Source organism: Acipenser ruthenus, chromosome 6, assembly GCF_902713425.1.
Source record: "Acipenser ruthenus chromosome 6, fAciRut3.2 maternal haplotype, whole genome shotgun sequence".
Lineage (NCBI taxonomy): Eukaryota > Metazoa > Chordata > Actinopteri > Acipenseriformes > Acipenseridae > Acipenser > Acipenser ruthenus.
The window spans coordinates 23525656-23546964 of NC_081194.1; the positions used below are offsets into that span (position 1 = coordinate 23525656).

The 21309-nt window shown below is 38.3% G+C and overlaps 1 protein-coding gene across 1 annotated transcript in view; it reads right to left on the reverse strand.

Moving 5' to 3' along the window:
* igf2r (insulin-like growth factor 2 receptor) overlaps positions 1-21309 on the reverse strand; it is a 70986-nt gene that overhangs the window by 20675 nt on the left and 29002 nt on the right. The window contains exons 22-36 of the mRNA XM_059025269.1: positions 21079-21256; positions 20510-20683; positions 19239-19382; positions 16394-16569; positions 15726-15813; positions 14203-14424; positions 11717-11847; positions 9366-9469; positions 8341-8474; positions 7694-7890; positions 5845-5971; positions 5490-5615; positions 4311-4573; positions 3174-3386; positions 1796-1945 (exon numbers count right to left, since the gene is read on the reverse strand). Of these exons, the coding sequence (XP_058881252.1) occupies positions 1796-1945; positions 3174-3386; positions 4311-4573; positions 5490-5615; positions 5845-5971; positions 7694-7890; positions 8341-8474; positions 9366-9469; positions 11717-11847; positions 14203-14424; positions 15726-15813; positions 16394-16569; positions 19239-19382; positions 20510-20683; positions 21079-21256 (2427 nt within the window). The remainder of the gene's footprint in view (positions 1-1795; positions 1946-3173; positions 3387-4310; positions 4574-5489; positions 5616-5844; positions 5972-7693; positions 7891-8340; positions 8475-9365; positions 9470-11716; positions 11848-14202; positions 14425-15725; positions 15814-16393; positions 16570-19238; positions 19383-20509; positions 20684-21078; positions 21257-21309) is intronic.

Here is a 21309-nt window from a genome sequence, read left to right on the forward strand (position 1 = left end):
CTGCAGCAAAACAACCCGTGAAAATAGAAACTTTACCATGTTCATGAGTTTAGGAAATAGTAGCAGCTAATTCTAATAAAACTAGGGTAATAATGTGTCATTTCAATGACCTATTTCAAGGAACATATTGCTTAAAATGAAGGCTGTAACAGTGTGTACTAAATAAACAGAGAGGAATTTAACACTACTTGTACTTTTTCCCCTGATCATGCAAGGTCCCATTTTTATCTCCATTTTGAATTTATAGCACTGCTTTTGGACACACCACAAACTGACATCAAAGAAAACAGTACAAGACTACTTTCTAAAGCCTCATTATACACCACTTAGGATGAAATCCCCTGCGAAGGAGATATAATTCAAAGTGTACGGTTTCTAAACCAATAATTTTAAGTAGGAGATCAACGTCAAAGTCACCACTGCATTTAAACCCTGCAAATATGAAGTCATATGGTTGTGGAGGAGGCCCTTTCTGACAAGAAATGGTTCATTTCTCTTGTAAAATACCCACAACCCACAATCAAACTTGTCCTAGAGAACCATATACAGTAGAAGCTGTCATATCCGTTCCCGTAAGATACAATACCTTCTATTAACCAATGGATAAATGTCATTTACACATGCTGCTATTAACTGAACGGTACTGATGAAAACCAATCAATGCACATTTTATTATTGGTATGAAACAGTAAATAAAACACTTAGCAGGTCAGAATGGATTCATTGCAGATTTAGGAAGACATCTATTGTACTACAGAGTTTAGTAAGGGTTAGGGTTAGGGTTAGGGTTAATAAAGGAGCATTTTACAATGAATCAATGTGTCGCAGTTATATACTAAATAAACCCAGCCAGCCTTTATTTGCAATCTAAAACTTCATTTTCCTGACAAAATCAAGAACTCAGACCTTCTAGACCCAACAATTGGTTGTCAACATAACTTGTTGTAATCCTAACTTGTTGCATCCTGTTTCATTTTGCATTTTAGTAGTTTTATTTGTATTTACTGTAAACTATACTGTATTTAAATATTAATCTTGCATTGTAACCCTGTACTGCCCTGTAACAGCTGTAAATCGACTTTGATAAAGGTGTCCACCAAATAAATAAATAAATGTTATAATAATAATAATAATAATAATAATAATAATAATAATAAATATTGAAACACTTACTTTATGAAAGAAGACTATTCAGGTTATACCCGATATGGCCATAAAATACTCAAGCAAAGAAAGAGCTGCATGTACATTTCATTAATCCCAACAATTGGTTATATATGAAGATAGATGTTCTGATCAGGTAACAAACTGGATTTGAATTGAGTACATGTGGTCTCCTGATATCTGTCCCAGGGCTGGTACAATTATGTGCCCTAGGCCTACAATCCAGTCTCAAAAATCATGATTATGCAGGGTTGCAGAATGTTCGCGCCCACGCCCAAGGATTTGGTCGGGAGCCGAAGATTATAAAAACTCTGTGCATGAACCCTAACACACTAATCCCATCTTCTTGATGGGAATACCCAGATTACATTTAGTAGATGATAATCATCTATCGCAGCTGTGAGCAACCTAAGGTAACCTAAAGGCCTCCTTACGACGCGGCTTGTTTATATAAACTCCTCTCAAGGGTTCTTGGCATATTGTCTTAGGAACTATGTATTGAATGTTTACCCCCCCTCCCCAATGTCAGTTGCATTTTCTAATGTGACACAGCACACCCATGCATGTTCTCCAGAATCAGACTTGTAGGTAGTAAAAGTTAAAGAGAATGCACTTAAGAGAAAAGGCCTACCAGCTCTGTGCCTCTCTGACAGCTGAAGACAATCATGGAAGTGTAGTTCTTTGCCTTGTCTTTGGGGCAAACAGTGCTACTGCTGAATGTAATGTACACTTCCTGAATGGCTCGGTTGATCTGTGGAGGTCCATCGATACGGCCAATATCCTATAAAAGCAGAGAAATTTCAAACAAAAATATTTTTTTACTAAAAAATAAGTAAGAACGATTCATGACTACATACACAAAAAACAAAAACTAGACACATACTATGTAATTTAACATTATACAGTACACCCTCGCTATAACGCACTTCATTATTATGAACCTTCGGCTATAACGAACCTGGCCCCCAAATAAAAAAACAAAAAAAGATCATATAAAACCACACATTGTCAACATCCCGGTCTGTACGCACGGAATGCCACCTCCGCAGTGAAGTCAACTCTTTTGTCTTAAAAAACGTGCGCTGTGTAACTATGCCTCCGAAAACGAAAATAATTTTATGTTGCAACAAAGAAAATATAGTGATCGTTTGAAAAAAAAAAGGAGTAATGCAGGCATGTCTGTCATGAATATAGGCTGTCAAAAAACACTTTTTTGGCTTGTTAAGCAACCATGCGGCAAAGCAGAATTTATTAAAGAAAACAAAAACTTGAGGATCTGATTAACTTTTCATGTCAAACTTTTTCATGTAGGGTTGATGTGGAATAAAAACTCAGTTTGGGATGCTTGCATGTTGGATTAAGATTTGGTGCACTTCGAAACGATTCATGTCAGACTGATTTTGAATAAATGTTCAGCTTCAGTTCAGGATTTGTGCTTTCTGTACTGCGTTTTAATTCTTTAACGAATAGGATAAACCAAAGGCAGAATACTGCATACATGAGACGAACAGGTACATGTAATTCTACTTGTATCCACAATCTCATCTCATTAACTTACTCCCAACAGTATATCCTTCATTTTGATTGTATTTTCGCTATAACAAACCACTCGATATAACAAACAAAAGGCTTGGACCCCAATAGGTTTGTTATAGCGAGGGTGTACTGTAGTTTTGAAACATTGGCTTTATATCCATTTAGCATAAAAAAGTTGAGTGAACTTTGCACTTGCCACCCATTACAGATATCGGTTAGGTCCAAAATACTACAATACTATGTACTACTAAACTGGCACAGACAGCCCTCAAGACAGCCAGAAAGAGTGACTGATTCCAGTTCATTAAGTTACTGGTTTGTTCTCTTGTTTAATTTACTTTAATTAAAACTGAAAATCTTGACCTTGCTTTAAAAAAGCAGTGATATCTTATTGTAAAGGCATTTTTATGTTTTCCCATCTTTAGGATGCCAGTGTTTACAGTCTATGGAGCCTGCACTGTTCCGAGACTTACTATGGGAGGCCCCTCTACAGGATCCATGCAGACAGCTGCTCCAGGGGGGCATGCAACCCCTGGAATGGGGTTGAGGGGCTGACAGATGTTAATGTAGAAATCTGAAGATTCGTTTATGCCCAGATCGCCGTCGGTAGCAATATAATAACCTGTTTTGTGGATCAAAGGGGTCAGGTCGATAATGGAGGACCCATTCCAAACTGAACATTTCACCTGGGGTAAAAAAAAGACTGCTAAACAAAAGTCATTTTACAACTGAAAAGCAGTTATCTTTCAACTCTCTTGAATACAGAATGTGACTTTATAAGTCTGATATTCATTGGCATCATTACTATACACAGCATCCCCCAGGGGGCATAATGTAAGGGCAATGGTAAGTAAAAAGGATATATGAAATAAGGAGTACAGTGCAAGAAGTATGCATGATTTTTTGTGGCTGCACACTTAATTGGCTTCTAGATACAGTAAGTTGATACAAATGTATTATAAGTAGGGCTTCTGATTTTCGGTTTTCAATCAATTTTTTTTATATACCGCCTTTCATAGTGGACCACCATCACAAAGCACTTTAACCAAAAAAAAAAAAATAATAATAATAATAATAATAATAAAATGTAAAAAAAATGCCTAGACACACAAAAACCCCAGAAGAATGTGCCCATGATAACACAGCAAAGGAAAGGAAAGAAGGTACAACTAAGTGTGCAAGTACTTTGAATAACTACTATTGTGACACTAAAAAACACCCGTAGAGTTTTGGAAAGTAACCAAAAACAATAGTTTCATACAGTATATGAAAAGCAAAAGCCCAGAAAAAAAACTGGTTTACATAAAACTAAATATTAGCACTGAAATGTAATAAAACCGAACAGAGGCCCCAATTACAAGTCTCCATTGAAACCTATTAGTAGCAACTACACTAATTTCGCCGAGTGTTAATCTTGCACTCAGAATGTCAATGACAAAGAATTCTAAACGTTTAAACCACAACAGAATCTACATAAACATATGAAATACATTAATAGCTTTTTGTCCGTTTTTATTTAAATGCACTCTCAACTTGATTAGAGGTAGCCACCAAACACTTATTAGTTGCTAAATGACAACCAGCATCATACATGGTAAATTGAAAATTACCTGGTGTTCACAGGCTAATAGGGTATGCCAGGAAAAGAAATGAGTGCATGTGTTCTCATCTGATGACACCAGCACAGGTCCATTGTTCGGCTGTGCTTCAGAGTTACATACAAAACTGATGATGCTCTTATGTTTGTAATGAGGGTTTCCCAGGCACACGTCTCCCTCGTCGTAAACAAGCTGTACAACTTGATCCGCGTAGGATAACTGCTTGGTAAACTTCCCTGCGTTTACAGTATTCTGACCGTCACTAATGCACACTCCTGCACAGCAAGAGAAAAAAAAAAGGGTTTTGTTTTTAAATGTCAAGCTAAGACTTCTCAAAACGATACATATTACTGCATGAACTTAAAATAGCCTTAACAATGTGAGGTGCATTTTGTAAATTAAAAATCAGCCGATAAGACAAAACCGGGCTGTAATTGATTGCAAGCGACTGGGAACTTGCTGACTGCTGTAGCAGAGACAACATGAATTAAACTAAACTGTCTTACTATGTAGTGGCCAGTTAAACAGACTTGCTTTATTAGGATTTAAAGAAGAGTTTTTGGTTCAAATGTTGGTATCTGGTTGGTTTCAGATTGAGAAAGTCATTCCCATTTCAGCCCCATTTTCTAGTTATTATTATTTATTTCTTAGCAGACACCCTTATCCAGGGCGACTTACAATTGTTACACGATATTACATTATTTTTACATACAATTACCCATTTATACAGTTGGGTTTTTACTGGAGCAATCTAGGTAAAGTACCTTGCTCAAGGGTACAGCAGCAGTGTCCCCCACCTGGGATTGAACCCACGACCCTCCGGTCAAGAGTCCAGAGCCCTAACTCCACACTGCTGCCCCGCTAGTGTTACTACATCAAAATGCTTTCTACCTTCTGAGATAGCACAGTCTGCTCATTATGACCATTCAAGGTGACATAATCTAAATTGCACAGTGGATCCAATCTGTGCACAAGGTCATTATATTCCCCAAATACAAGTTAACTGTCCGTGACATTCTTTCTTTGCTTTCAACATGATCTGCCTAATTTTTAAACCACAAGTTTTGTTAAATGTTTCACAGAGCAGATAACCTTTTTTACTTGGATGTCCTCATTTCACACTGGTAACAGTTTAATTAAAATCAGAAAACTGTCCATTTTGACAAACAAAACATAACCCTTCACACTCACCAGATTCCCCACCACAGCCTGCATCCCCAATTGCACCACAGACATTTAGACGAGTAAGTTTATTTTTTGTTCCTTGAATAGCGTAGCCACCGTCTTTAATCAGTCTATTTAGATCAAAAAGATGTCCTGGATAAGAAAAAAAAGGCAAATTCAGCACATGTGTAATGCCAGACGATACAAAAATAATCCAAATAAAAAATTAAATACCTATTTATAATGCTAAATAAATAACTAGACAAATAAACTTTTAAATATGTGAACTCCAAAACCCCTCCAGCACATTTGGTTGGTGGTGAGACTAAAATCTGGAAATAGAAAAACAAACAAAAAAAAAAAAAAAAGCTGTCATACATACCAGTAACAGGGTTGGTTACTTTACAGTCTCCGTGCACATTTTTCTTTAGAGGGCAGGCAGCAGCAGTGAACCACATGAGTGAATAGACACAGTCTTCAATTGCAGTGATCAATGTCGGCTTTGAATCCTGCAATGCAGAAAACAGTAATTAATGATGGAATTAGAACAAATGATTATTTTGCCAAGCTCTTTTTAGGGTTACGGTTAATTCCAAAAAACAGCAGGTCTACTGCCAATTTTTTTTTTTTTTTTTATATAATTTTTTTACAGGAAATAAATGTAAATACTGTTAGTTTACAATGAAGTGTGTAAATCAGTTATCTTGGTTTGTACAGTTGCTGTTATTGTGTATCAATGCTTGTTTCCTGCTGTCTCTTTAGTTGGTCTCTTTTATGAACCTGACTTGTCAGGTTATTCTGAATTATTACTCATGGCAAAACAAAAACCCATCATGGGTATTTTGGTACATACTGGCCCATTCTTTGCGATATTCCAACCAGAAAGGTTTTCTAGGTTGTTGTATTTGTCCAGGTTCATTAGTTAATTTATGCATGTGACTGGCATATGCTCTACATTAAAAAGCATTTTTTAGATTGTGTAAATGTTTGGTCCGCAGTTGAAGACTACTTTGCTAAATACAATTTTGGATTTGTAGTTAAGATAATGTGTGCATGTGTGACAGAGAGCAAAGGAATTTGAACTGTAAATCTCCCTCCCGACCAGAAAGTGCTCTGTGTAAGGTTGGTGGTATGCTTCCTCCTAGATGGGCAGCTTCAACGGTAGGCAGAAACCAGAAGGTGACCATATTAGGGGGAGAGCGTAGCTGCACGTACACGAAAGGACTCTGCCACGGGGCAGACAAGGATTGGAGAAACCATGGCGACGGGTTGTTTGCAGGGAGGAGTCCCCCGTCCCCGTACCCAGTTTTGGAAAGCATAGTTTTGTGCACCGGGAGTACCAATTGTATTGGATTTTTTTGTGTTTGCGACTGTAAACCCGCCATGTACCCTGTGACAGGGCGAGGAGCCCTGCACATGAAAAGGGGGCAGGGCAAAGCCCTACCATAAACGTATTGTTTATTTTTAGAATGGGGTACCCCTCCGCCCCTGTGCAATTTATTATTTTGTATCTGTTTTGTTGTAATTATTATTATTATTATTATTATTATTATTTTTGCCCTGCCCGTGTGTTTTTGCCCTGCAGTCCTGCCCATGTGTTTTTGCCCTGCAGTCCTGCCCGTGTGTTTTTGCCCTGCAGTCCTGCCCGTGTGTTTTTGCCCTGCAGTCCTGCCCGTGTGTTTTTGCCCTGCAGCCCTGCCCGTGTGTTTTTGCCCTGCAGCCCTGCCCGTGTGTTTTTGCCCTGCAGCCCTGCCCGTGTGTTTTTGCCCTGCAGCCCTGCCCGTGTGTTTTTGCCCTGCAGCCCTGCCCGTGTGTTTTTGCCCTGCAGCCCTGCCTGTGTGTTTTCCTTCCTGCATTCTGGTCTGATGTCACCACATCGGCTACCCTGTCACACACCACCACACCCCACCCCCCGATACCATCGCTGGTAGAGAGCCAGCTTTATTATGTGCATTTGTGCAATAGACATCGCTTTGTGCATGGCACCACTCACATCCTGTCACAGCATGTTAAAATCAAACTAAATATTCACATGTTATTTCGGATATTGCTTGAATGAATTCACGTAGTTAACTTCCATGCTGGATTCCAGAAGTTAATATATCTACACCAGCAACAAAGCTTTCCACCCCCTATTCGTCCCGCTATTCAAGTGTTTAATTTATTGGATTAACAACAGCACCTACAGCAATGTAGTCACAATCAGATTTTGAAAGACCCAAACTACTCACCACTTTGTCTTCATCACATTTGAAGCGTATTATGGTTGTTTTATTGCGATGTCCATCTGGACACAGATCTCCATTGATGTATTTCAGGACTAGAACTCCATTCTCCCACTGTGGGCCTGTTTCTGTCTCACCCAGATTGGTGTACTTATCACCATTCTTTAAACAGGAAGCCGCATTGGATGGACAATCCCACAAACCTAAAAAACATTAAGAACGCAATGCATGAAACTGCAGGCAGAGGGCTGGTAATGCTCACTCAATGTAAATAAACATAACCAATACCTCCACCTGTTTATTTCGAGTATTACAGCTGGTATTTATTGTCATTGTTAGACATGCAAAACCATGGTGTACTATTTCTTATTGCTTCCATAATTCAAGAATTGAGAAAGCCTATTAAGGGTCTGTCATTTGGATTCTTCCACAGACCACGTTATTGTAAGCAATTCCTTTTATAACAAAAAAATAAATGCCAGCGTTCGCAATTATTATTACATGAGACAAAAAAGGTACAGTAAATGACCCTTTGTCTTTGATACTGTTTTTTTCATCAGGAAGTCAGTAGTCAGCCACTACAATATGCCCTAAAAACTCATTAAGACCTTTACTTTCACATAGATAATGGTGGTGTAGAAATTCACACTTACCGTTTTGCTGGACTAGTGACTTGCAGACATTAATATAATAGCGTTGCTCTGTGTTTCCTGTCATTGGGGTAACCATCCAGTTTGCTCGGGGCAGCGACAAAGGTGAAAGGTCGTAAGAATTTCCATCGCTATCTCTGTCAAAAATAACATTGTTTATTGAATAAAGATCGGCAGTGGACTCTTATGTTAGCTGTAGTATGTTGGTAAGATACACCAACCCCTTTTACTATTGTTTAGTTCAGTTGAATCATCTCTGAAGGTGCAATGCTGTAGCGCAGCCCTCTCCACCAAAGTATCCTGTCAGTATTCAAAGGGATGGACAGCATCCCCTTCACAAGAGACATTAAATCTGAGTCATTCTCCTGTATAACATTTTTTGCAAAATAGGATGACAACCATTGTTAAGTCACCAATTCAGATAAAGGTTTCAACAAGAACTTTTTATCACGGTCTTCAGACTGTTGAAGGGAAACTGTGTCATCTATATTTCCTATTGAATAAAAAAAGATACTATCCTATTAAGCAAGTTCTTAATCATTTTTATTATTGTTTCTGTACATGTCGTTATTTGCCATGTATACTTTTCCCATGAAAAAATTGCATGTTAGCATGGAGCTGGGCCATGAAGTAAAGTGGTGAAGCATTGTTCAAGGAAACCTGTCCAACACAGACATGCTTCCACCTCACTTAAGAAATCCAGCCTTTCCAGGATCCATTTTTACCAGGCGATATACAGATCCCTTTAAGCTATAAATGCATGAATAACATTTTGTATCAGCACATATCTTATGACCAACTTTTTAAAAGCCTGGACCATGGGTGTAGATGAGAAAGAAAATTCTACACTGTGAGAGAACATGGCCAACTGACACAGTTCATATCATGTTTACTATGGGGTTTGTATTTGAGGGCACTGGAGCAATTAGGTTTGGTTCATTTCTGTTTAACCATCAGATATTGTTATTTCAAGCACATTGCTTATTTAAAAATGCTTTTTCAATATTTTTCAAACAACATTTACTTACTTGGATGAGCAGCCTGTTGTTTTAAAGGGAGGACAGGCATATGAGGTGTGCCATTCAAACAGGTAGCTGCAGTCTAAGGTCTCCCTAAGATACACTGGTTTTCCCTACAATGAGAACAAAACATCAAATCTCACAGTGTTACCAATAAATCCTCTCGATGTTTTGGCAACATTTGCTAGACACTGAACGTACTTCCCTACAAAATGGTCTGTGGGGGTCGAAATACCCCACATCCAGTCGCTCTGTATTATTAATATAGTCAGAGAAAGGTAGTGTAGATACTGCCAACTTTTACTCAACAGCACGAAATTAAAAAAAAAAAAAAAAAAAACACGTTTTATGTTTAAGTGCAATAGTCGTAAGTTATTAGGGGAAACAAGAAGAGCTCAGAATTGTTTCAGTGTTATGCAAATATTAGACTTCTACGTTACATTTTGGGCATATGTGACACTGGGCACATCTATTTTGTTTAATGCTATAAAACATGCTCCTGTAATGCTTTGCTCAAGATACTGCTCCACTTGTATTTTAACACAAACACATTTCTGAGTTTTGTTTTGTATCGTTAACATTATTGTTTTTATATCGTACAGCACAGCACATTTATCACCTGCAGTCAACATAATTCAGTTTGGTCATAATTCAGTTTAGTAATATAGGGTTTATAATGAAGAAGCTAACCAACATAAAAAGTGTTGTACTGTTCATTTTTTATTCCAATAATCAAATGTACCATATATTACTCATTATGGTTGAATATTTTTTTGTGTTTTTAAATAACAGATCTACTTCATACAGTATATGGCATTTACAAAGGCCCTTTACATTAGTTCTAAAAAAAAATAAAAATACATAAATAAACAAATAAAGGCGCACGATCCAACAAACTTACTAAATTAAATGTCTCCCAAAAAACTATAAATATGGAACACCTGCAGTATGTTCTCTAGGCTGCCTCCAACATGACCAGTCATATGGCCAAGTGACTGCGTATCAAATTTGTATAATTAAGTTCTCAAAAGAATTTAAAGGCAATAAAATGTAAAATCAGTGAGTAATGTCACGGATCTGACAACCCTGCTGAGAGTGAAGTCACATGTTGGCATTTCAAATTAGAACAAAAATCAGGCTTTACATCTTGGGAGCAAGGTACTCCTTCAAAAAACAAGGTTATTGTGTTCGTGATTTTGTTTTGTTAAAACTTTTGTTTTGTGTCAGTGGTTTTTGTTCAAACCTTTTCTTTTAACAAACAAAAATAAAATAAAACCGCGCAAGCGTCTTTGCACCAGTGTTATCTGGGCTGACGTCACCACTCTGCCAACCCTGTCACACGTGGTGTCCTGCGTGGGATTGCAGCGCCTCCAGGACCCAGGCCAGAGGAGGTACTGCGAGTGCTTTATTAGTTTTTTTTTTTTTTGTGTGCGAGACATTTTTATGTAAAAAAAAAAAAAAAAAAAACAACAACACACAAAAACACACACAACAAAACAAAAAAAAAGGGAAGGAAAAGTGGCAAGAAACAGAAACAGCAGCCACCTGGGGATGTCGGCCAGGTCTACGTGGTAGACGAGTGGTGCCCTGGTTGTGGCGAGAGGAGTTGGCTGCCCGAGCGAGCCAGGACCAGGCAACCCAGGGAAGACCCCAGAAGCGGAATGCCAGCTGCAGCCGTAAAACGGGAGAGCAGCTGGGATGCCATCCTCCGTGTGGTTATGACCAACTGCTGGTGCCCCATTTGTGGAGAGCGGGTGCATTCCCCACTCAACTGTTGCCTGCACTATGGGCATGAGGAGGCGGGCTGCCCGGATCTGGACAGGGACACAGTCCTAGAAGGGGAGGAGCCCCGCTGCCTTCGCAGCCAGAAGGGGAGGAGTAGGAGCTGCGTCTGCCTCCTCCACCCCCACCACCTGGAGGAGAGGAGCAGGAGCTGCTTCTGCCTCCTCCACCCCCACCACCTGGAGGAGAGGAGCAGGAGCTGCCTCTGCCTCCTCCACCCCCACCACTATTTAACTGTACAGTAGATACCATTAGTCTGTTTAGAGGGGCTTTCTTCAGCAATTTGAAAATGAACTGCCACTTTCCAACACTGTCATATTCAGTGATTTTAAATAAGATAATTAACAATTCTAGCAATTAATACTTTAATTTTTTAATACTAATATACAGCACTTACTCTCTTCAAATTCAGGCCCATGTGTATAGAACAAACAGCTTTTTATAAATATATAAATAGCATGTATGTATCTTGAACACAGACAGGGTCTCTTGGGCTGCCATTCTAAGTTGCACTAAAGCAGTAAACCAGCACTATTTTGCCTTGACATAAGTTTCTGAAAGACAGCTTGGTTGCTCACCGGGGTTCTGCTGTGGTCACAATAGAACATTATGGCAGTAGACCGTTCGTAAATATTGTGGCACTTCTGTCCTCTGGTATAGTTGATCATTATCAATCCATCTTCATATGTAAGGTTCTGTGTATATCGTCCTTGAAAATGGGTAAAGTAAAAGATCACATATAATGATTGCAGCTTTTGATAAGTAATTTGACACTGTGCCCCAAAGGGCATTTTTTAAATGTGTGCTTAAATCCCATTTCATAATAATAATAATAATAATAATAATAATACTATAAGAAAGCTATTAACAGTCCTACGCCTTAACAAGGTGACCCTTTATACTGCAGAACAGGTTATAAGGAGGAACGGTCATGGCTCCCCATAATCCATTACAGTAACACTAGTATCATGTTATAAGGCGGAACATAAATAGCACACAGTCTCTTAACTAGGGCTGCCGAGCACCGAATAGATCAGTTTTTGGCCAATATTCAATATCAACCTCAAAACAATAGGGTCTATTAGTTGGAATTATTGTGTTAAAGCTACATATAATTATACAAAGAAGTACAGTCAAACCATTTAATATCACTTCAAAAGGGACCAAGCAAAAACGTTCACCTGATACAATAAATGTGGATAACAATTATTACGTGAGATCAAGTCAACTCCTATGTCATGCATACAAGCGTTTCAGCTAGAGCAGGGGTGTCCAATCACAATCCTGGAGGGCTATACCACTCCAGGTTTAAAAGGCAAAAGGAGATCATTAACTACTTCAGGGTCTGGATGCAGGTTTAATTGGTTCACTTAAACAATTTAGAACAGGGTTGAGACAAAGACAAGGAGTGGAAGGGTCAGCTTTGGCTATCCCTGAGTTAGTTTTCAACACTGTAATGATTCTGTGGTGGAATTAGGTTTAAATATGGCCCTCCATTAAAGATAGGTAGGGATTGCGGGACAGCGCCAGCAAGATAAGGTGTTAAAGGTGGAGTGGTGGAAAAAGAAAGACTTTGTCCCAGTGGATTTTTCTGGTTTCTTTGCATAGAACTTTTGGAGCAGCAAATGATACACACAGTTTGAAGTTTGGCAATCAAACTGTTTATTCATTTGAATACTTCGGTTTTACTTGCATTGTACCAGTGCTACAGATCATAAGCTGTGTAGGCGGCAACATTTTTGCATTCTCTATTTAGCATCTCACTTTTTATTTTCTTGATGGGCTGTGTATCTTGAAGGACTCACTTTCTCTCTTCTATTTACATGGTATTTATTTATAGGAAACCTCACTCTGCTTCAGTGAGAAAACTGCCCCACTTAAAGAGCAAGTAGCTTCAAATGTTTGAAATCATTCTCTAATATTGAGCTTGTCTGTTAATCCTAACTGAACAGCTTTCCTCATTGCATTAAACCATGTGCCTGTCAACTACTCTCTGGGTGCGTTCACAACATGCAGTCTTTTGCCAGTCTGCTCAGATTCTGCACAGAAACCGTTCAAGTTCGCCGTTTGCTTGACCTCAGCCAGATTTGACATCAAAGGTCATGCCCCCCCCCCCCCCATGAACAACATACTACAAACGGAGACCCTTAAGTACACCCCTACAAATCACTGCCTATACAAATGCCATTGATATTACAATTCCTCATAGTATCATTGCAAATGAAAAGTTATTTTGTATAAATGTATTACAAATAAATAAAAAAAAAGCTTCCAATGGCACCAATAATAGATACATATATGTTTAAATTCTTAAACAATTTCATAATAAAACATTGTATGTGGATGTTTTACTCTACCCTTGTTTGGTCTGCCAGCATTGACTTATGCATAAGGAAAATTAGTACAGCAGAAAATTAAGCAGCAATAAATTTCGGTTAAGTTTAATACTTGTGATTTTAGAATAGATATGACTATTCTTGAACACAGCATCACTTATATTTATCTTTACCTACTACATACAATGGGCAAAACTGGCTGATATGCAATTCTAACAGCACCCCATTTCACCCTCAGTCTTCTCTTCTGCAATTCCCGTACCAAAGCTGTCCACGCTCCGTCTGCACAGACCGTGACGTCAGTCTCTGACTTTGGCTGCAATCTAGCCAGTGAACAAGTATCGTGAACGCACCCAAAGTCTATATAAATGGAGTGGAGTTGAAAGGTCACATTGTCACATGATTTGAATAGAATGAGGAAGGTTGTTCAGTTTCAGCACCCAGGGCTCTCCAGACAAGCACCAAACCAGGCAAAAGCAGTTTTAGAGAAAAATAACTCAATATTGGAAAAACAGAACCCTGAGTAACTTAGAATGAAAAGCTTCTAACACCATAAAATAGTAAGGGAAACACATATAAAAGAAATAATGAACTATTTAAAACAAACAGAAATTACTACTCAATGAAGAGCAAAAACAGTAGCAAAGTTTCAGATTCTGCGCCTTCAAAAGCTTTGTAAAACAAATATTTTTAAAAAGGCAAAAAAAAAAAAAAAAAAAACAACTTGCCTGCTACTTTTTGGAAGCCACCACTGCCAGGTTTAACCTGACATGATGAAACTGGGTCGACACCTTCTGGGGTTTTGCCAGCACAAACTTCAGCCTTTAGAGGGGAACACACACTGATGTGATACTTGTACTCTCCTTCATTCACTTCATAATCCTGCCCAGACAGTGGCTTCAAATCAAACACGTAACCGTTCCTAGGATCCTTTACTTGGCACTTTTCACCTGCATTAAAATAATTTAAAAAAATAAACAAATAAAAAAATCAATCAAGTTGATTAGTTTCATAATCTGAACAGGTTTCCTAAATCAGTAGCAATCTGAGAGAAATGTGATGCTTTTGTATACAGGTCATATACATAGCCTAAATGGATACTCTATGTCATCAACATTTCCTGTTTGATACTGTTGTGTGTTCTGTATTATTCGCTTTGTTTTTTCTGCTTGGCATATTTACTAACTATTCCAGCAAATACTGCTCTTGAAGACACCCTAGTGGTCTGATTGTGGGGAAGCATACTAGTTATGCATTGAAGCCCATAGGTTAAGTATTGAACCCTTTTTGCTATCTGGGAAAGTATCCCTTTAACCCAACCATACCAGAACAGAAACTCAACCTTTACCTCTTTGGCTAACGATTAAAGGAAATAGCCACAAATACCTTTATAACTAACTATAAACTTCAACCAATAACGGTTTCACATTTTAAAATGTTCATGATTCAGTTTACCACTATTAAATGTTTTGCCACTCTCATAAAAGTAACCTCAGATACCTGCCAATAAACTGTGCCACATTTCCATATGCATGAAACTAGCTTGTAAAACTCAATCTCATCTTGTTCCAATATCAAACTGGGGCAGCCGCTGGTTCCAGCTGCAGTCTACAATCCAATCTGCAACCGGTCATTACATTAGTCAAATATCACCTGTAGGTAGCACATTATTGTAGAATTGCTATTTGTAATTGGACGTTCATTACCATTGGTGGAAGTTCAGAGATCGGGTTCTGGCAGCACACAATCGTAACTAGGGCCGACAGAGTGCTAATTGAAATCAATTTCATCTGTCTGCCCCTGATGGAAATGAACAAGTCTAATTTTAAAAACACTTTCAAGTCAGTCCCAATGGCAGACAGAAATGTGGTATTAAGTGCTAGCATGTTATAATTGCAGTTTGTTTTAGTATATCACATATGCTTACTAAATTACGATTTCTAAATGGTGGTTTTACTTTCATTGTGGGAGTCCCTACAAGTGTGGTGAATTCGGAACATTGCAAATAGTGTATATGCAACCTGATTCTCCAGCTCTAGAAAACAGTCAGTTTGCTTTAGGAAATGATCCCACTAAAAGCAGATAATGAAAATGTGTGATACAGAGCTGTCTCACAGCCACAAGGTGGCAGGACTAATAACCAAGATTGTCAGTGATGAAGGGAAGCAGCATTATGATTTTGGGTCGAAGTGAGGCTGCTTTAGGTAAGATATATTTATTTCTTGAGCCCTGCAGAAGTCATCTCATTTACCCTGGGATCTGCGAACAGGACAGGCCTCTGAGGTCCTCCATATGAACACAAACTCGCAGCCATCCGTACGCTCAAATACTGGAGAGCCCTGCGGAACAACAAAGAACAAACTGGTCTTTGGGGGCACTGGAGGATTCTCTGGATTAAGTGCTGGAAAAACAGAGAAAGGCAGCATCCCACTAGACAAAAAACAAACAAACAAATTTTACAGGACCCCCCGCACAATCCAGGGAAGTGTTGTATAGTTAGAAAACGCCCTCAGTTTAATTGGATAGTGGGTTCAGGTTGGTATCTTGGTATATATGGCTTATTTGAATGTATTTCATTTATTTGACAATCTAATAAACTATACCATCAAGACAATTACACAATTTTCAAAACTTTGTTAGAGATATTTGATCATAATTGACATCACCTCAATAGTTAAATACTTAATACTAAGTGGCCATTTCACCTTTGGTAGCCTGGATTCAGACTTGGCCTGGAATCAAACTTGGCTCAGGTCACATCATAAAAATTGCCTTTGCTCCTGTCATTGCTGTGACAGATTAGCAAGGGCTGTTCAGGTCAGTCTTGAGGTGAATTCATAGAGCTATAAATGGAACCACTCACGGAATCGGCCCTCATCTTTCATGGTACTAAAAAAAAAAAAAAACAAGCAAACTCACCGGGCTATCGTCACATTGAAAGATAATGCGGGTAGAGTAGCGTCCGTTGTCACAATTGTCGCCACCAAGATAGACAATGCTGAGGGAACCATCAGTGGCTGCTTGCGGGCTGGACTGAATGTAGCCCAAGTTCAGGCTGTGGTCCGAGTATTTGGCACAGGATCCCAGAGAACCACCTGCAGGTGGTAATATTACCCAACTGTAGCACAATTCACTCAGTAATAAACAGCGTGCATTTGTCTCAATCTTTTCCAATATGCGCTTGTTTATTTGCTCTTTTAAATCAAATAACCAGTAACTAACTAAAACCACATTCTCATTTACAGGGTTTCTGGTCCCTTCAAAGCAGCTTTGAAAAGTCACCTCCAGGTTTTATTTCCACCTTGTACATAAGTGCATACAAATTAAAACGCAAGGAATTTTGTAAATAGCTTATTTCACACATTGGCATAAAGTTGCTGAAGATAAAAAGGAAATTCCATAAACACTGTTCCAACAACTATATGAACATGGGACCCTGGACTACCCTGTGCAAATCTGCCATCTTTATTGAATTATTTATTTGTGGCACTGGGCCAAAACACATATTGAAATAAGACATTATTGGATTTATTTCACCAGATGACATGAAATCACATACGCTTGTAATGTAGTGCATGGCAAATTACAAAGGAATGATAGTCATAACCGACGCTATAAAATTTTGACTTCAGTGATGGTTAAACGTGTGTGACACATATCTGATTATTTCATTTTGGCCTGTTCCAACCTTTGTATCTTTGTGTTCCCTGAAAAATGGACAATATCAAAAATACATATCTGAAAGGACTGTTTTAAATTAAAGTAGGCTTCCATTTAGATGTATTGTATTGGTTTTGTTTGTACAGTACCGTATTTTTAACAGAAATAGTATTTTAATTCAGAACGTAAAAGGTAATGCAATTTAGCAAAAGATTATGAAAAAAAAAAACCCACAACAGTTTCCAGAATTAAAACAGTACCCAAAGTCAGAATCTGTGGCAAGATTCGAAGATTGATGTCCACCAACGATCCCCATCCAACTTGACAGAGCTTGAACAATTTTGCCAAGAAGAATGGGCGAATATTGCACGATCCAGACGTGCAAACCTGGTAGAGATTTACCCCCAAAAACTCACAGCTGTAATTGCTGCCAAAGGTGGTTCTACCAAGTATTGACTCAGGGGGGTGAATACTTCTCTAACCAAGACATTTCAGTTTTTTTTATTTTTCATTAACTGTTGTTTCACAATAAAAATTCTCTTGCCTCTTCAAAGTGTTGAGTAGGTTGTGTAAATCATTTAAATGCATCAAGATTTCAGCTTGGACGGTTTCACAACAAACTGTGAAAACGTCCAAGGGGGGTGAATACTTACTATAGGCACTGTACATATAGTGTACACATATATATATGTTTTTTTGTATTCAGCCGATGAAGGACTTGTAGTCCGAAACGTCCTGATAATTGATTTGTAATCAATTATTCTACCTTTATAAGTACCTGAAACATACGACCTGACCAAAAAAAAAGTGTCACCTCAGTTGTCAAAAAATAAATAAAATAAATACAATTCTAAACTTGTAGACACGGGACAAAAAAATAAAACGTGTCAACTCAGTTGTCAAAACCAAAACAAACTACTTCACCTTGTAGATGGAATAAAAATGTGAAAAAAACGCTGTCACCTCAGTTATCATAAAAAATGAAACTTTTAGACACGGGAACCTTGTTGCACAAGTAATTGCTCAGATACCCAGTACCTGAAATATCACCAGTGCACAAAGCCACAAGGAATATTTTCATGGCGTAAAAAGGGTACATGTCTCTGAGTATTGTAGGCCTCACATTTTTAAAGTCATAGCAAACATTTATTTTCATTTGAAAACATGATATTAAGTACTACTTGAGGCAAAAATTTGCAAGAACTTGCTTACAGGTAGTCTTATATTTCCTTGGTAATTCCACCTGGAAAGTGAACTACCCAGCTGCTTCCACTATTGAGTGACAATAAAGTCGGGTCCACATCTGAGCGATCAGCAGCGCAACCCAATTGCTCCCGAAATCACGCAATTCAGCTGTGAGCAATTGCTGTGCTCACATCTGAGCAATTACTTGTGCAACAAGGTTCCCGCGTCTACAAGTTTCATTTTTTATGATAACTGAGGTGACAGCGTTTTTTTCACATTTTTATTCCATCTACAAGGTGAAGTAGTTTGTTTTGGTTTTGACAACTGAGTTGACACGTTTTATTTTTTTGTCCCGTGTCTACAAGTTTAGAATTGTATTTATTTTATTTATTTTTTGACAACTGAGGTGACACTTTTTTTGGTCAGGTCGTAATGTGCCCAGTAATTAACGAGGAAGAGTTGGCTGTTATTATTTTTCCCTAAAGAAAGAACAAAGCCATGTAAAAACTGGACGAAACGGTTTAACTTTACTGTCAACATTTTTAAAATTAGCGCTTCTTATGACAGGATATGCAAGCCGTGTAGTCAGCATTATAAGAACCAATCAGAGTTCGGAAATTGGCTCGTGATCGCCTATGTCTACAGAAGTTGCTTGGAAAGTAGAGCCCGGCTCTACGTCAAGCAACTGGTTGTGCAACTGCTCGCAACTGGCTGCAGGGACGTCCACATATAAGCGACTCGGTGGCATGCAACTAAGTTTCTTTAAAAACTTTACATTTGAGACCTATATAGTGAATGAAAATGCATAAGGTTTAGCAAATTCTTTAGTTCGCTACAACCCCTTTAACATATAGCTGTCAGTTAACATCTTTCCCATCTTATTTCTTGACAACATGTTACAAGATATCAAATTGCTTACCAGGACATCCCTTGACCGAAGGTAGAGGCTTACACACATTCAGATAAAATGTTCTGCTTTTTGCTTCCCCTGTAGTGTCAACTGCCACCCAGGGATCAGCATCCTTGCTGAGGTCACTCAGGTCATATTCATTGCCGGCAGAATCTGAAAGTGTAAGCACATCATATCAATTATTAGGGTTAGTCATTTTCAGTGAGGAGACATTTATTTTAAATCAGACTGGGGTTCTTCATTGAAACGTCATGAAACGTTTAATTAGGTTTTGCCACTTAATGCGATAAAGGTCGGATATATCTAAAATAAACCATGAAAAGTGAACGAGTTAGATGAAGAACATTCCTATCAACTTTCAAATGTAACCCTTTCATATTCTTTCTATGGCATTATAGATTGTCTTTCATGTAAAATTTAAAACATGCTGAGTATCACAAATACAGCAATATACTGCTTTCATTTTCTTCACTGTTCTGCCTTATGTGCCCAATCTTTCATTAGGAGCTAGCTGGCTTCCTACAAAAAAGCCTACATGAACATCATTTAGATATTTTACTTAATATCATCATGTAAATCAAAGAGACTACAAAATGATACCACAAAAGTCTACTGGAAGTCATAATAGTAGTACAGTACTTCATGTTAGATTTCAAAATGTCACATTTTCTTAATTTGTCAGTTTTTCGCGAAGTATATGGAAAACTACAAAGCGGTATGTAATTCAATATGTTAACATAACATTATTCAGCTGGTTTCATTTGACTTTATTAAGCAAAATGTGTTAATTCTATAGGGTGATGCAAAACCTTTGGCCATAGCTGTACATTATATTACATAAACAATTACATTTCAGATACACTGGGCAGCTTTCAATTCAGCGATCACACATCAATTATTTCCATATCATTTTGTTTATAAGCAGGGAAAGGCTAGGAAAGTTACTTAACAGTATTCCATTTGATTTTATGGAACTCAAATCGAGGTTCTTTTGGGTAATTTTATTCCAGGGCCTTGTTCCTGCCAGGTCCTAAATTACTTTAATGACATATTGAAAACTATGGTGGACTGGAATGACCCATTGAGAATTACAATTATAACAAATCTGGGTGATAAATAGAAAAATATCAATAATGTACTGTAGGAAGCGGTTCTCTGTTCCGGTTCTTTTATTGTGTGCTTGGGACAGGTTCAGAGCCACCATACTCTTTCAGTTGTGAGCTCCACTACAACCTGTAAAGGTCTGGCTTTGCAACAAAGGTCAGTTTCCCATGGCTTACCGGTAACCTCACAGTCCACAGGGGCAGGCACGCAGGCAAAGGCTGTGTGAAACTCAAAAAAGACGTCGTGTGTGACGTGAGAAGATGAGCTCATCTCCTCTCGTAGCAGGGTAAGCTCCCCAGGGTGCAAGTCTCGGTTACACACAAACTGAACAGTGAAGCTGCTACGAGTTCCTGCAGGGAATAAAAAAATAATAATAAACCAGTTCTATCTGAGCTCACATCAAGTTCTTTCAGATAATGTAGATTGCAATGAAAAAAAAAAAAATCATACATAAAAAGCATGTTTGTAAATAAAAATCTACCACCACATAAAAAAAAATTAAAAATGAATGAATGATTCATATTCTTGACAAATAAAGCATGAGTGCTCCAGAAAAATCGTTTCAGTTTTAAAAACAGATCTCAAAATGTTAACATTTTCTGACTTGGGATTTTGTAATGTTTTGCCTAAGAAAATGTCCAGCAAATCTTGGCTATATTAGCTGAAGATTTATTTTGGCCCACCAATAATTCAACATTATGCATTAGCTCAGGTTACTGGGGTACAACAATGTGCCTATTCCTACCCGATTCTGTAGCGAGGGCTCCTTTGTAGGTCAGCGTCATCAGTCCATCGGATGACAACTTTAGAGATCTCTCCAAACCAACAATTGGTTCCACTGCCTTCAGTCCCTCCAGCTCACACCCAGCTGCTGGCTGGTTGTCAATGATACCACACTCACTTACAGAACCACAAATGTTAACCTGGAGTGAATGAAAAGGAAAATTCCAATCTCAATTTGTGGGGTAAGACATTC